This window comes from Xiphias gladius, chromosome 7 (assembly GCF_016859285.1).
Source record: "Xiphias gladius isolate SHS-SW01 ecotype Sanya breed wild chromosome 7, ASM1685928v1, whole genome shotgun sequence".
Taxonomy (NCBI): domain Eukaryota; kingdom Metazoa; phylum Chordata; class Actinopteri; order Istiophoriformes; family Xiphiidae; genus Xiphias; species Xiphias gladius.
Genome location: NC_053406.1, coordinates 17,709,333 through 17,724,790, shown reverse-complemented (window position 1 = coordinate 17,724,790; position 15,458 = coordinate 17,709,333). Strand labels below are relative to the sequence as shown.

The 15,458-nt window shown below is 42.0% G+C and overlaps 1 protein-coding gene across 6 annotated transcripts in view; it reads left to right on the top strand.

Moving 5' to 3' along the window:
• Window positions 1–15,458, top strand: part of schip1 (schwannomin interacting protein 1) — a 198,348-nt gene that overhangs the window by 173,716 nt on the left and 9,174 nt on the right. For 5 of the 6 annotated variants that reach the window (XM_040130291.1, XM_040130290.1, XM_040130293.1 and 2 more), the window contains one exon: window positions 13,845–13,963. In XM_040130291.1, the coding sequence (XP_039986225.1) occupies window positions 13,845–13,963 (119 nt within the window). Of the gene's footprint in view, window positions 1–6,809; window positions 7,300–13,844; window positions 13,964–15,458 lie in introns of those variants that run through there. The other variant, XM_040130294.1, reaches the window with a different exon arrangement.

Here is a 15,458-nt window from a genome sequence, read left to right as displayed (position 1 = left end):
CAATCCATGTCAAGGAGGCTTGAGGTGTGCGTGTAACTGCAAGTGTTGCGACTGAACTCTGTGTGTGCAAATGTATTCCAAGCCGTGAGTTTCATTTAGAGGATGCATGTTAGTTGGTGTATGGTGGAAAATAGTGATGAAGAGAATCTAAATGTGAATGGCTGCTTGGAGGGTTGTGTATCTGTGTGTGCATGTTTATAAGTGTGTGTCATTCTTGTCAGACATGTGACAGCAGTGTCCCACTTTATCTAACGAGGAATTGGGAGGAATAAAGCAGTCATGATTAAAGGAAAGCAAGTACATCACAGCTGTACATCTGCTTTTCCGTATCCAGCTCTGCTAGTGAAGAAAGTCTGCAATGCAGTGGAAATGGAGAGTGGGAAAAAGCAGAGAGGTAGATGAAAGGCAAACAAGATGAGCTGAATATGCCGGGGGAGGCGTTGAGGGGGAAAGATGGAGCTTCTTTGATAGGGAGAAGAGAGTGTCGAAGCAATGAGAGTAATACACGAAAAGCTGCAGAGGAAGTGATGAGAAGGAAACATGAGAGTTCTAGGAAGATGGAATGGCCTTGTGGATGTACTTAATGTGTTTTATCAACATGCAACATGAAACTCGAGAGTCAAAATTTTGTCTGGAGAAACATTTCTGGTATATGGGTCAGAAAATGTGATTGATCTAGAATGTGCAGCTGCCTCCTTAAGCTGAGTTGATCAGCTGGGGATCAAGCTGGGTGCTAACAATTGTAAGTGCCCACCTTTCTGGCATCATCAACATTTATAAAAGCTGATTTCTTGTCAGTTCTGTACACATCCTCTTAATGCTTGAGATTAAGTTTCGGGAATTAATAAATTGGTTGGCTCTGACTTGGGATTTCTGCTGTTGAAAATCCTAAGAACGACTCAGATCATCTAGCAAAACATTAGTATTAATCTTGGTGCAGGTTCTACATATTTGTATTTGCATGTCCGGAGGGTGGATTTGTGCTCATGTGAGTGAGGGAGCAGTTGTGTAACGGGATAAGGATTTCCTGCCATGTTTCGTGGTAGATAAAAGCTAGATGGAACGACAGAGAAATGGCAGGATGGAACGAAAGAGAAGCCGATAAGCAGAGAGAAGTGACGCCAAAGGGCTAGTGGAGATGGTGGATGAATGGCAGAGATGAAACAGTAACAAGACAAGAATTGACAACACAAGCTGAGCAAAGCAAAGAGAGAGATGAGTAGAAAGAGAGCAATGAGAATGTGTACAGCTTTCTGAAGCAGCTGAGATGATATGTGATAGGGAGAATGGAAGATATAATCGACTTCAGTTCGGGAAGATGTCGAAAAAAGTTTTTGTCTATGAAATTACTCTATTAAAGTGGTGGATGGCATTAATGCAAGGGGTGTACTGGACAAGAAAGATGGAGCAAATAAGAGAAAGAAAGAGAGCGGTAGGCGGAACAGAGGGTTCAGGCTCTGATAACAGCAACTCTCAAGAGGCCCCTCAATTAGACTGGTAACCTGGCAACCAGCAGGCAGACAGCGCCCCTCATGCACATGTAACACACACACACGCACTCGCCAAGGGATGGAAAGAAGCAAAGGGCAATGGGGGAAAGAATAGAGGAAAAGGAACGGGTTAGGGGTTTAATGAGAGAGTAAAATGGACAAGGAGTAAACAGATAAAGTGGAAAAAGAGGGAGGTAGGCAGAGTGTTGTCCCTGTATCTCTGTTTGTCTCCTGGGACAGTCCATTCCTTGGGGTGATCTCTGTTTCGATTATCAACATCATTGTTTTTCTCCTGCTTTAGTTAAGGTGTGGTCCATTTGCCCTTGGCTGTTGATGGTCTAAGTAGAAGGAAAAACGTAGGGGATTGGAAAGAAAGCAAATATGGAAAGTATCTGTCCTTCCCTAATAGCCCATCCCATAACCTTTGAGGCAGGCTTTTACTTTATGTCAGAAACCATTAGCAAATTAAGTCACAGGCTGAACCTGGGAGAAGCAATGAATCGAACACTTGACCCTTAGTCAACCAAAACCATCTATCGATATAAGCCCTGTCAATTTTGCAAATAAACCAAGAGGCCAAAAAGAGCAAAAGATTACAAGAATAACCAATCATCTACTGAAACCATCTCCTTCATGTGGATGCTGCACCCCATTTCATTAAGTGCTTAAGTGAGCTGAAAGCACGCTGTTTTTCAGTGTGGTTACTGGAGGCTGAGGTCTCAATATGTCATCCTGTTTTCAGATTCTCATGTGAATCTATAAATCTAGCTGTGCCGTATTGCTGTCAGCAGCAGCACCAAGAGGGTGAAGAAGGGGTGATGGTGAGATTTATCAGCTCTTCCCGGGCTGTAGGTGTACTGTCATTTTGCCAACGCCTCATGGACTCTGATTGAACGTTCAATCCTGTCACACACAGTAAATGTGTGTATGTGTTTGACGATCTATGTGTATTTATGTTATGCATATGTGTCTACAAGCTCATGCAGTTTTTCATGCTTGGCTGGAGAGGGGTGAAGAGCTCCAATGTCAGTGTAACAGTATATGAGGTGTGCCCTGATGAATTATAAATGAGGACTAGCAGTACAGTAGATATCACTGATGGATAATGCTAGAATGACAGAATTGATCAATAAGGGTGCATAATAAACCCGGTTTATGGAATTGCTGACATTATAAACTCGTCTAGTTTGCCAGGAAATAGCTATAACATAAAACATGCCCCCTTCTCCAGCTCCGATCTCACAAAGACACAGACATGAGCTTGATATCAATCACCTCATTTCATTCTTGTATAAAGCAAGTATGCACTTTTCCCAAAAATATTGAACTATTCCTTTAACTGGTTATCCAGTAACTACTCAGGACAAACGGAAAAGGAAATATAATGAACTGATGTATTTTTAAAAAATGTTGTTACATCTCATGTTATCTAGGTAAATGTGATAACTTAACAGGATGTAGATTTTATGTCATATTTTGGCCAGCCTCATTAATCTGTGTAAACAGGAACATTGAATGAGATAACAACAGCATTTCTTGCCTGAGTACAAACCCAGATAAAACAAGACACAAGTGTAGTTTCCGTAGTTATTGCAGTTTCTAATTTGGAGTTTGTTTCACTGGACAGTGTTGTATGTTAAACTTGTGATTGCATGATTTGTGTCCCCTCTATCACACCTTTGCTGTGCAGCAAGCCTCTTTTTGACATTAGACAAGTGTGTACTTTATCTTAATATTGTGCATTTTGTCGAAACTTCAGCTCCCTCAAACACTGGCCTCTGTGTGAGTCAGTGGACTTCCCGATGGGCCCCGTGCTCCTTAAGCAGCCCAATTTGTTTGGAACACAGAGAATTGCCATGGAGAAATTCCCACCACGTTGCTATGGTAGCAGCTCCCTTTCTTTTCCTCCTCTTTCCAAAATAAGATCAGATCTGAGTCTCAAACGTACCCTTCATATGTGTCCGTAAATGTGATCTGATGTCCCAGTATCACACAAGCTTACGCATAGACATTAAGGAGCCATGTGTCTGTTTGCAGATACAGAAATTACAAACACGCAGTGGGACTGATAAAAAAGAGCGAGTGTAGGTGCATTTGTATCAGACATATGCACGCACGCACACAGACACAGCGCCATTGGCCTTGGATCCCAGGCTTACAGGGGGTGCCAGGAACCCTCTCTCCCACAGTCACCCTCTGTTCACTTGGAACAATAACCCATTCTGTGTGTGTATGTCTCTCTCTAGCTCACACTCGCTCACTCAGCTGACCCAACAGTCGAGCTATCATCTACACAAGAGGAATTAACCTGTGTGTGTGTGTGTGTGTGTGTGTGTGTGTGTGTGTGTGTGTGTGTGTGTGTGTGTGTGTGTGTGTGTGTGTGTGTGTGTGTGTGTCTCAGATACGCAGCTGAAAGTATCCACATGGCCTTGAACTGTGATTTAGGCAATGTCCGTGGGCACATTTGTCAGTGTGTTTATGGGTGTTCGTAGATTCCCATCGCCTGCTTCCTGCACATAGGTAACCCAGGTAACCCTTCCCTCCCACCCTCCTGTCCCATTTGAATCCGCAGTGAGTTCACCTTCACTATGAAGTCAGCCTCAGTAATGAAGCAGAGAACCAACGGGGCCGACTCTGCCCCACCCTGTAGCCCCAAACAGGCTGCTTTCAGCCACAACTAACACGGGTTTTATTGGCTTGTGTGTGTGTACGTATGTGTGTCTGTGTGTCGTCTGTATTGTCCCCAGCAGCAGCAGTCCAGTGTGGGTGGATTCAGGGGACAGCCAGACAATTCACTGTACTCTACCCATAATCCTTAGGGATCAACACAGAATCAAACCCACTTCCTTTTTTTCATTTAACCCCTTTGTGTGCGTGCATGTCTGTGTGTCCGTGTGTTCAAATGCTTTTATGTTCTCATGCAAATGCATAATTACCCAAGTGTCTTCATCTCTGATTCTTTTTTCTCATGTTATTCTCGTCTTCGCTCTGTCTCTCTCTCAACAGAGTAACAGATGAATGTGACTCATCTTTATAATTATCAATTGGCATCCTCTTCCCTCTCGTCTTTCTTCTCTCATCTCTGTTGTACCCCTTTGTCCTTGGCTGACTATTTAATTTTTTATCTGATATCCCCGTCTTCCCGTTAGATCCCTGACAGTTCAGCAAGATTCATCCTCCGAATCTGTCCGCAGGTGGAGGTTTGATGCTTCAAAGACAGAAAAAAACAATACTTTTAACTTTCCCTCAGCATAAGGTCAGGGTTAAAGTCTTGTGTAGTTCTCCAAGGCTTATAACATGCTATTGTTTCACTGTAGTCTACCTGTATTTCGAGTCGCTTGACAGCTATAATGCATGTTTCATTCAAACCTTGCACCAAGCCAGATGTGTTTGTGCATTGGCTAAATGTAGCCTTAACGAGGGATAACCACGGATAAATATGTAATGCTAGTATCAGTAATATTTGCAGGTAACTGGTAGTTAACAGAAAAATTGGTAAAATATAGATAGATGAATTAATAAAAAAATTAAATAAAGAGTAAATGTCCAATGAAAAATCTAGACATTTCCCCCTACTAACTAGGGTTGTTTATTGTTTGAAATCTCTCAATACCACAGCCAATATTATATCTAAGTTTAATTCCAGAGCAATACTTTCTCAATACCTTACTTTTATCAATCAAATTTTTTTTTTCCTTTTAACAAAATAAACCAAACTTCTCAAATGCATCAGTGTTGAATTTTGTCTTAACACAAACTGTCTGCATAATAATTATCAGAAATAAAATAAAATCTAAAATTAGAACAGTTTGTCTTTAAACCAGGAAAAATCTGATCAAAGAATAAATAAACATGATTAAGATTTTAACCAGGCATCCGATGACAGTTTTCTGTACTTTGCACTACTGAGAAATATGCAGAAGGTAATGAGATTCAATACCCAGTCCTGCAAATTACTGTTTTAGTAGAGGTGTACACTAATGTAGTGTTGAAATGATTGGTTTTACTTCGTCTTCAATTTCTTTTACTTCTCTAATACATGGATTTTCTGCTTTTCTCTGTTTTATATCTTTTTAAATTGATGTACAGTATATTTCGGATTTGTACTGTTAGTCCCACAAAACAAGCAATATGAAGATTGCACCAAGGGCTTTGGGAAATTGTGATATGTCATTTCATAGACAGTAAAGTAAGTGAACAAAATAAATAAATAAACAGATTAACCAATCAACAAAAAAAATAGTTGCAAACTCTAATGTGCATTCCATTAAATCTTTACACAGTAAAAATGGATGTGATCCCCTGTTTTGCGTGTTTTGGTGCAACTGAATTATGAGTTTATCTCCACTTGAACATGGTAATGGTTCCTTGTCATGCCAATCATATTTCTATGTAACCAGTTGGTGTGTGTGTGTGTGTGTGTGTGTGTGTGTGTGTGTGTGTGTGTGTGTGTGTGTGTGTGTGTGTGTGTGTGTGTGTGTGTGTGTAAGTGTTTGTGAGAAGTCATGTTCGCCCGTAGTAGGATATTGCAACCATATGCGGATATAATTTTCTGTCTGGGCAGCCATGACAAATATATGAGTCATGGGTCGATAACGTCTCGCAAAGATGAGATCATTACACACTGTAGAGCGTTCAGATTGAAAATGTAAGTCACTGATACAAGGCACACGCAATCTCTGTGTGTGTCTCTGTATATGTTTGTGTGTGTGTGTGTGTGTGTGTGTGTGTGTGTGTGTGTGTGTGTGTGTGTGTGTGTGTGTGTGTGTGTGTGTGTGTGTGTGTGTGTGTGTGTGTTTGTGCCAGACTAATGGTCCATTGTGCTCTGTCAGGGTTTATTCAGCTGGCCGGGGCTGTGGGGCTGTTGGCTTTGGAGTCCAGATGGGGCACTATTTTTACCTTAGCAGGAAGGGAGCACACTACCTCCTCTGTTACATAAACACAAAGATTTTTCAAATACATTTCGCCTTCTTAAAATCTACATTTTAAGTTGATCTCTCTTTCACAAACACACACATAATTGTAAGCTGTTCTAGCTAAGAGGGTTAGAAAGCGCAACAGAAGAAAACCAGAAAGGAGTCCTGGGTGTAACAGAGGGAGAATAAATATAGACAGTGAGAGATAGTGTCCTGGAGAGGCTCCAGAAAAGCCAGGAGTCTTCTCAACACACACACTGGGGCACACACAGCACAAGTACACCGCCATAAACACACACGCACACCATTGCTATCCAATCGCTGAGGTGTGTCTTTCCGAACTGGTGGTTAGCAGCTGCTGACCTCACATCAGGGTGTTAAAACGGAAAAAACACCAGTGTGAGTTTCTCCCTCTCCGTCATCTCTTTTGCTCTCTCTGGCTGTGAGAGGCCGCCCTGTCCAGAGGGTGGAAGGTAGGGAGGGTCTAAAGGGGCCTTACCTCTGACCATTGTGCTTTCACAGTCCTGCAGGAGAGGTAGGAAACCTATAGAGGGAAAGAGTGTAGTCGTCAAAAAGTGCAGGGAAGTGAAAGAGAAACAGTGTCACAACATGTTAGAGAGAGAAAAGCCAGTAGAAGAGTAGATTTTTTGTTTTTTTTTGTTTTAGACCATGGCAGGGGTGAGTTGGCTGGGAATATGATGTGTACTGACTGGGCCCAACCTCAGGAGTCGGTCTGGACTAACCTACTGACTGGGGAGTAGAAAGGAAAAGACAGAAAGACAGAGTGGGAGGGAGGGATGAGGGAGGCGCTGGATAATATGGATGGATGTGGTGGAGTGGATGATGTCATCAGGCAAGCATCCAGCCTCTACCTCACTGATGACTACAAAGAGGTAAAGGACCATGTCATGTTTGTATATGTTTTATTCCGTGATTATAAATCAATTTTTCATTACTAATCAATTGATACCAATGCATGCTGAGGTCTGGCCCCATCCAGAGATAACAAACATCATCTACCAGCACCTCTAAAGCTCACCAATTAGCTCACACGTTATCTCGTTTGCTTAATCCATACCATAAGTGTAAAAACGACGAGTTGCGGTGGGTTGCTATTTGATGGAAGAAATAGCCCAGCACGTTTCCCACCTAAACACCACAACATGTCATTTTTACACTTCTTTTTCTTTTTTTAGTTTTAAAAGAGCTGATAGGAATTATTGTTCCATTTTGGACTAGCAGACCAGCTGTTACCCCCTGTTCCTATTCTCTATGCTTAGCTAAGATAACCTGCTGCTGGCCCCAACGTAATTTTGAACAGACAGATGTGAGATTGGCATCAATCTTCTCATCTAACGCTCGGCAAGAAACCAAATAAGTGAATTTCTCCATATTCATTGGGGTTTGTGGGTTGTGTGCAGCTATGTGATAAAGCCCAAAGATTGAGGCTGATGTTTTGCTTGAAGTACGGGTATTATAGTGTTTAGATATTTGGAGCAAAGCTATGACATAATGGTGTGAGTACTCAGGATTATATCCCTAAATCTGCTTCATTCATTGGGAGAAAAAACAGATTCCTCCTCTGAATCTTTCCCCACAAATCCATAGTCTGGCCTTGTTTTGAGAGAAGCTGAAATGTCACTTGGAGACCCATTGTCCTGTCTAAACCCACTTTATGCTCCCCATCTCTCCTCCCTCCCTTTGTCACCCCCCTTATCTTTTTTTTTTTTTCCTTTATCCCACCATAACCCTCCCCCAGTTTAGGCCAGCACCACACATGCACTCGTACACAGCCCTCTGCCCCTTGCTGAGTTGTTCTCTTCCAATCTGAGTGACAGGAGCAGACTTGCACTGACCTGTGGCTGAACTGCATGAGGGGTCAGAGGTCAGGTTCCTTATCTGGGATGGAATGTTGCACTGCCTAGACAGAAAGGTCTCAGATAGCACGAGGAGAGAAAGACAGAAAGACACACACACACACACACACACACACACACACACACACACACACACACATAGACATTTTTAGACCTCAAAGACAGGATGTAGACTTTAAGTGTGTACACTTAGACATTTTAGGAAATACACCTATTTGGCTGTCTTGCCAAGAGTTAGATGAACATGTTGATCTGTGTAGTCCACGTCAGAATGGAAACATGGGGAAACAACTAGCCTGGCTCCGTTTAAAGGTAACAAAATCCAACCTACAACCACCTTCCTGGAGTCTTGTTCTCACCATGAGGTTGCAGGGCAGTTTCAGTTAAATCTAAGCATACAAGATCATCTGGTTGACCTGTGAAGCTATACAGCACAGTCAAAACAGACTCACACACACACACACACGCACACACAGAAGACACAGTGACCTTCTATCTGTTTGTAGAGCTGTGCACTCAGCAGCAGCTCCCTGTCAGGCCTTGGAAACATATCAGAGTGACGCTGTCCCTGATTGGATTCTCAGCGCCGCACACAGATAGCTGAAACACAGCAACACACACACATACATGCACACTTAGCACAACCATACCTCTATAAAAAGCTCTCTGAAGTGCCGTTTTTCCAAACACAGTAGTCTTATCTAGGTGCACTGCAATGTCATGCTTTCACTCTTGCTGTGCTCAATGTGCTCACATGTAGCCTGCGCTCACAAGACCTAGTATTTGTGTGTGTGTGTGTGTGTGTGTGTGTGTGTGTGTGTGTGTGTGTGTGTGTGTGTGTGTGTGTGTGTGTGTGTGTGTGTGTGTGTGTGTGTGTGCTAGTGCTAGTGTGTGAACAGTGGGTTCTTGTATCCAACCAGGGACTGAGGTCTCGGCTGGTGAAAAGCCTCCATTGTGCAGAACAAGGGAGAGCACTTAGTGAGAAATGGAAGGAAAGAGAAGAAAAGAGAAAGAAATATCAATAAATGAAGGGCTGATACATTTTAAACGACCTCTCCTTTTAGCATATTCTTTAGAATTTAGATACAGTAAAAACACTAAAAAAAGGAGACTGAAATCAGAGAAAAGCAAAGGACAAAAAAAACGTAGGCATGCAGAGAAGCACACACATACACATCTTAGATCTTAATCACTAAACAATTTCTAGCCACATGAGCCAGCAATTTGAGGAAGGGAGAGGGAGGAGGCTGTTTGTTAGCACAGATAATTAAATTCTTCTCCCTCCTCTAATATAGATTTTCAAGGAAGATTTGAGGGCTCAGAACAAGCACCCTGTCATCCTTTGCCAAGGCTGAATCACCCTCTAGGCCTCCGGGTGAATGGTTGTAGTGCAGAGTGGAGGAGAAAATGTCTTCGTCAACGAGGGTTTTTCAGCAGAGGAAATTGCTTGGTGAATTTAAGGAGAAAACACAAATTAGCCCAATTGTGTTCGTCCCAATCTAATTTAGACGGTGATGACTGTGGTGCTCAAGGCCAGGAAGAAATGAAGGAGGTGGTTAGGATTATCTCTCATACTCTCTCACTTGGTCTGTCTTGCTTTTTTTCTCTCCATCTATCTACTACCTTTCCCCCAGTGTTAATGTAATGGGTCCAGCAATTTGCGATGTCATCGTCATGTGGAAACAAGCATTGGGCTAATGTGCCATCTCAGGATTTTAAAAAGATTTTATATGAAGCCCCAGTGGGAAAATTACCCAATAAAACACACAGAAGGTTACGATAACGTCTTGTTCATTACAATTTGAGTGAGTGAGTCAGTCAAAAGTGCAGAAAGTAATAAAACTGAAACACTAAACGTGACAGGATTTGATTGCCTCCTCTCTAAAAATGTATTTACTTTACTTTGTTATGAGGGAAGTACACTTTGGGATGGATATGAAAGAACATAAAGTTTAAAAAGAGAAGAAGATGAGGTAGAAGATGAGCTACGGGTATGGATGATAAAATAAGTGTGTACAAAATGACAGAGAGGCAGGGGTATGTTTTTACTACCCATTTCGAACCTCCACCCCTCAGTGGCATATTCTACGCATTCATGATTAGTTTACGGGGCTGCCATGACGACTGTTTTACCACACACAGCCCACCCAGACTCACACAAGCACACAATACAAACAGACATGCTGTATGAGAGACGATGTTTATAAAAAAGACCAGAGGTGTCAGGCAGGTGTGAGATGTAGAGATGGTGTCCTACATGGTAATCCAGCGTCAGACCAGTGATCATTTTAACGCGTGGTGTTCTGAGAGTTTTCCCCACTTATTGTGAGATTGTATTTTTGCTACAGTTGATTTTATCTGTGTCCTGACTAATTAATCGATTAGTCGATCAACAGGAAATTAATTAGTAACTATTTTGATAATAGTTTCAGTCATTTTTAAAGCAAAAAATGCCAGACCTCTGCTGGGTAAAAAAAGACATTTAAAGATGTCACCTTGGGAAGATAAACTGTTTTCTGGCATTTTATAGACTAAATAATTAAATTAATTAATTGAGAAAATAATCAGAACATTAATTGATGATGAAAATAATCGTTAGTTGCCGCCTTAGTGTGATCAACCAGCTACCAATCTAACCAATGATAGAAGCAAAACATTGCACCCTAACTTTCTCACAGCTCTCATTATGTAAAGCGACAGAACAAGAATAAATAGTTGAATTCCTGTTTAGCACACACTTTGTTAAAAGATGATGACTGGTGACCCTTTCAGACTGTTAAGGAACAAGTTATGATCACTGGCTGAAGATGTAACCCCGATTGTCTCCAAGTCAACCCACCTCTAAGTTGAGTTACCAGAGGTTAAACCACTGTTCGTCTTTACATCAGCAGAAAACCGTCTTGCAGACTATTTTTAAACTGAGCTGTCGGGTTTATGCTGCTGCTGATGCTGTTTGATTACTCAGTATTCTGACACAAAGCGTTCTCCGATCCTTCCTGTGTGTGTCACACTCCCATCCCACCTGCACCCCAGCAGAGCCCCATTTTTGTTTTTTCTCAAACCGCACCACATGAGCGGGGGGGGGGCAACGCTCAGTCAACCTGCTGTTTCTGGGTTTCATCTTTGCTTGAAGCTGCTTATCAGTGCAGTAACTTGACTGACAGTGTGTCAGATGTATTACAGTCAGGCTTGTATGAGTGATCTAGGTGTACATATATGTGCTCGACCAACACTGTACCACACGGGCTGCTGCGGCGCCCTCGAAGCAGTGAACTTGAACTCTCAAGCATCTTGACTCCTCGGGCTATCTTTCGAACACACACACAACGGAGCAGTGCCAGGTCCACTCCTCTACGTGCCAGTGTGTGTGCTGGCAGTGCCAAGTGCATCTTGCGGGCTCTTGTGTGGAGTGGGATTATGTTAATTTGTCCTTGGGGTAGGCCCTCTCACCAACGCCTGCACACAATTGTCAAGAGAGACAGACAGAAAGAGGGGAAAGGAGGGAGCGAAGAGGCAGTTGAGAAAATGAGCGGGAGAGAGAGGTGAGGGTGATGATGAGTGATTTGGAAGAACAGAATGAACTGCAGAGAGGTAGCTTGATGGAGGAATCATAGAGGCCAGAGGCTCAAGGAGAGAAGTGGGAGTTGGGAGGAGAGGGTAGTGAGGAAAAGAAACGACCGGTGAGACTGAATCAGGTGGATAAAGAAAGCATGGGAATGTGAGCAACAGTGATAGATGAGAAAGGTGGAAAATTTGTAGAGGAATAAGCTGAATAATGGAAAAGAAACAGATCCTGGAAGAAGAAAAGGGATAGAGGTTACACTTCAGGCCAATGCCACTGGCATCTCTTTCTCACCACCTACTCACCTTGATTCTACTCGCTTTTTATGGCATTTTGCTTTAATTTCATAATTAAAGTAAAGAAACAGATCAGAAATATTGGACAGAGGAAGTGGGAGCGAGAGAAATGATGTCCCTGCCCGGAAGCAGGGCAGGGGTGTTGCAGTTACATGGTATACTGTATGTCTTGACCTTTAGGCCAACAAAAAACCCCTGTTAAGCTTCTTTTTATTCCTTCAGAACTAAAATAAGCCAGAGGTTCCCTCCAAAGTGTCGCAATATCATGTTAGAGATCACAAGATGGTTAACAAGTTGCGAAAGAACCAGGTGATATATTTTGATTTGTAAAATGATGTTTATTTCTTCTGGCTTGGTGCTTAATAATAAAGAAGTGCCCAGTAACCAAACAAGCATGGATGCTTCATGTCACCCAAGGCCATCATGCAAGGTAGTTAAACCCAAATTTAATAGATATACTGTAGTTTCATTTTGTCAACACACAGTATTTTTTATCCTCCATACAACCAATCCTGCAGTCATACAATTGTTTTTAGTTGTCTGACAACATGAACACTCACAAGTTGTAAGCATGGGAGTCTTTCCCATCTCTGCCATGCATCCCATATGAACTAAGTGTGGCATCATCTTGCATTGCTTTGCTATAAAGATTCACAAAATTTTCTTACAGCTCACATCATGTAAAACTTTCTTTTCTAAACCTCTCCAGCCCCCCTGTCCTTCAGGGTTACTTGTTTCTGTATGAGAAAAGAAGAGAAGGAGCACTGCACTGGTTTGCTGGCTGTGTGTGTGACAGACCGAAAGCTTTTTGCAGAGAGGGTCTTAGAGACCAAATGATAGAAAATCAAAAAGCTCTAATTCATGCGTGAGAGGGTAGCATGTGTGAAAAGTGCTTCAGAGAACTTAACTGATCTGAAACAGTCCGAGTCACTCATTAGTTGTTCGCACCTCAGTTGTATATGTTTACCTGCTATCAGCACAGACGAGACGTCCCATGGGGACTGTTGTGTGTGAGCATGTGTGAAGTGTTGCCAAACCCCAGGCTGCGCTGAGCTAGGAATTCAGGATTGGGAAGCGGCCAAGTGAGAGTCACTCTGGAATTGTTTAATGTTGGGATTCTTGCAGATTTAAGCATGTATCAAAGGGCTATTACTGCTCTTCATCTGGAGTCTACCATATGTGAACTTAATCCCGTGTGAGTCCTGTATGAGAACACCTACTCTGTGTGTGTTCTCTGAGAAAACAGCAGCACCTGCTGGTGAATACTGGTATTGTCAGCTTTTTATGATCCCCACATAGATATTTCATGCATTTCTTTTCCCATCACTTTGTATCAGAGCTTGTTAAGATCACACTGAAACTCTTAATGCAAATTCAGAGAAGGTTGCTGCTATTAATACTCTTGCACTCGTTATTTGGACTGTCAGAAAGTGCTCGGGTTACAGGCATTTCTATTTTTGCACCCAGCTAGTCATATTGGGAAAGATGGGGTTAGGGTGATCTAGCATGCCAAGAAACTATATATAAGTACCTGGGTTTAAGGTGCCATGACAATAAGCATCCACGCTGATGAAGCATCTTTGAGGAAGACAGGTAATCCCTACCAGCCTGACCCTGACCTCTGACCTCACTGTGAAACTACAACATTAATCTTCAAAATGATCATAAAAGAGTAACTTAATCTTGTTAATCTCCTGTTGCAGGCCCAAAAGAATGAGAGGGAGTCTATCAGGCAGAAGTTGGCCCTGGGCAGTTTCTTTGATGATGGGCCAGGGATCTACACCAGCTGCAGCAAGAGCGGCAAACCCAGCCTGTCCTCACGGTAAGACCTCTGGCTTCCGTCATATTACTTTCTTTTTTTAACCAATAAACATGTGACTGGTACTTGGAAAACACAAGATTTTGGTTAACTCGTTTTTTTTTTTTTTTTGTGGGCCCATATTTCTCTGAAGAAGGATCTACTGAAAGGGATTCTTACACAAAGATAAGGGCAGTAGTTAAATGTCAAAAGAACATGAATTACCCCCGTATACAAAGGTTAAAAAAGAAAAACAGGGTATAGGTTATAAATCTGAAAGTCCAGATTTACTGTCACGGCTACCTTTCAAGACAGAACAGACAGGGAGGAAGAAAGAATGACAGAAAGCAGAGAGGAATTGCGCAGTGTGAATGAGCCAGACATAATCAGCCCTTGTGACTTCCCAAATTTGTACACAGACTCCTACCACCTCCTACACTGCACCTTACTGGAATTTACTAGAGGTTCTGTAAACACTCTCTTTGTACTTGAACCATGTGGTTTTCTCAATTTTGCTGCAGCATATTAATGACTGGTTGTGATGCTTAATGCCTCATTGATGATTACAGGGAAATAGTCAAATGACTGTACTGTGTGAAAGCATTCTACATTTTTCTGAGACGGTAACTCATACACACACTGTTATTAGAGCCAGATAATACTGGATTTATGAGGTGGTTACTGTAATTGATATTTGAGTTTTAGTTTCAGATTAATTTTTGTATGCATCACATTCATTTGTTTTTTAAAGAATTGTGACCGAGCTAAGTGCTGAGTGGGACATTTTACATTTTACCACTTGTTTTTGTTCTCTGTTGGACAAACTATGTGATGGAAGCACTGTTTTCATATTCCTTCAAACATATCTTTGGCATTTCTGTCCATTTCTTGCTACTTATTAACTGACATATTCACCCATACTAATATATCTGAACTTAGTTAATATTGTGCGATATACCAGTCAGACTTTACTTTGTATGTCGTGAGCAACACTTTATCATTTTCTTGTCATCAGAACAATCGGTGGACACTTTTGTGACCCCAACAATCCATTAAATTCAAGTTACAGGAAGCTTATCGATGCTGCCTCTCCTGAAAAATCGACCACTCAGGTCCTGTTTTAATTGGGAGTGATTGGATCAATGCTGTGTAATCAATCAACCCTGTTTGTAATTACTGCATTGAATAAGCAGATTATTGATCCACAGTGGGCTGGAGCTACACCTAGTGATAGTCAGTTCCTCTGTGGCACAAAAAAACACCCCCAGCAGCCCCAGGCAGATTGGAACAGACCTACCGGAGACATCCTGGATCGATCCATATTGGAGACGCGAGGGGAGATGATTAAAAACACAAGCCCTCCTTAATTCTATCTTCAGCCAGCACTTTGCTCTGGTGATGAAAGCAGCTTCTGTGTCTCTCCTTTTTTTTTTTTTACTTACCTCTTTCTTTAACTCACTATAGTACAATATGCATATTGACAGCACTCAAAATCCTTTATTGAGGCAAAGTACTTTGT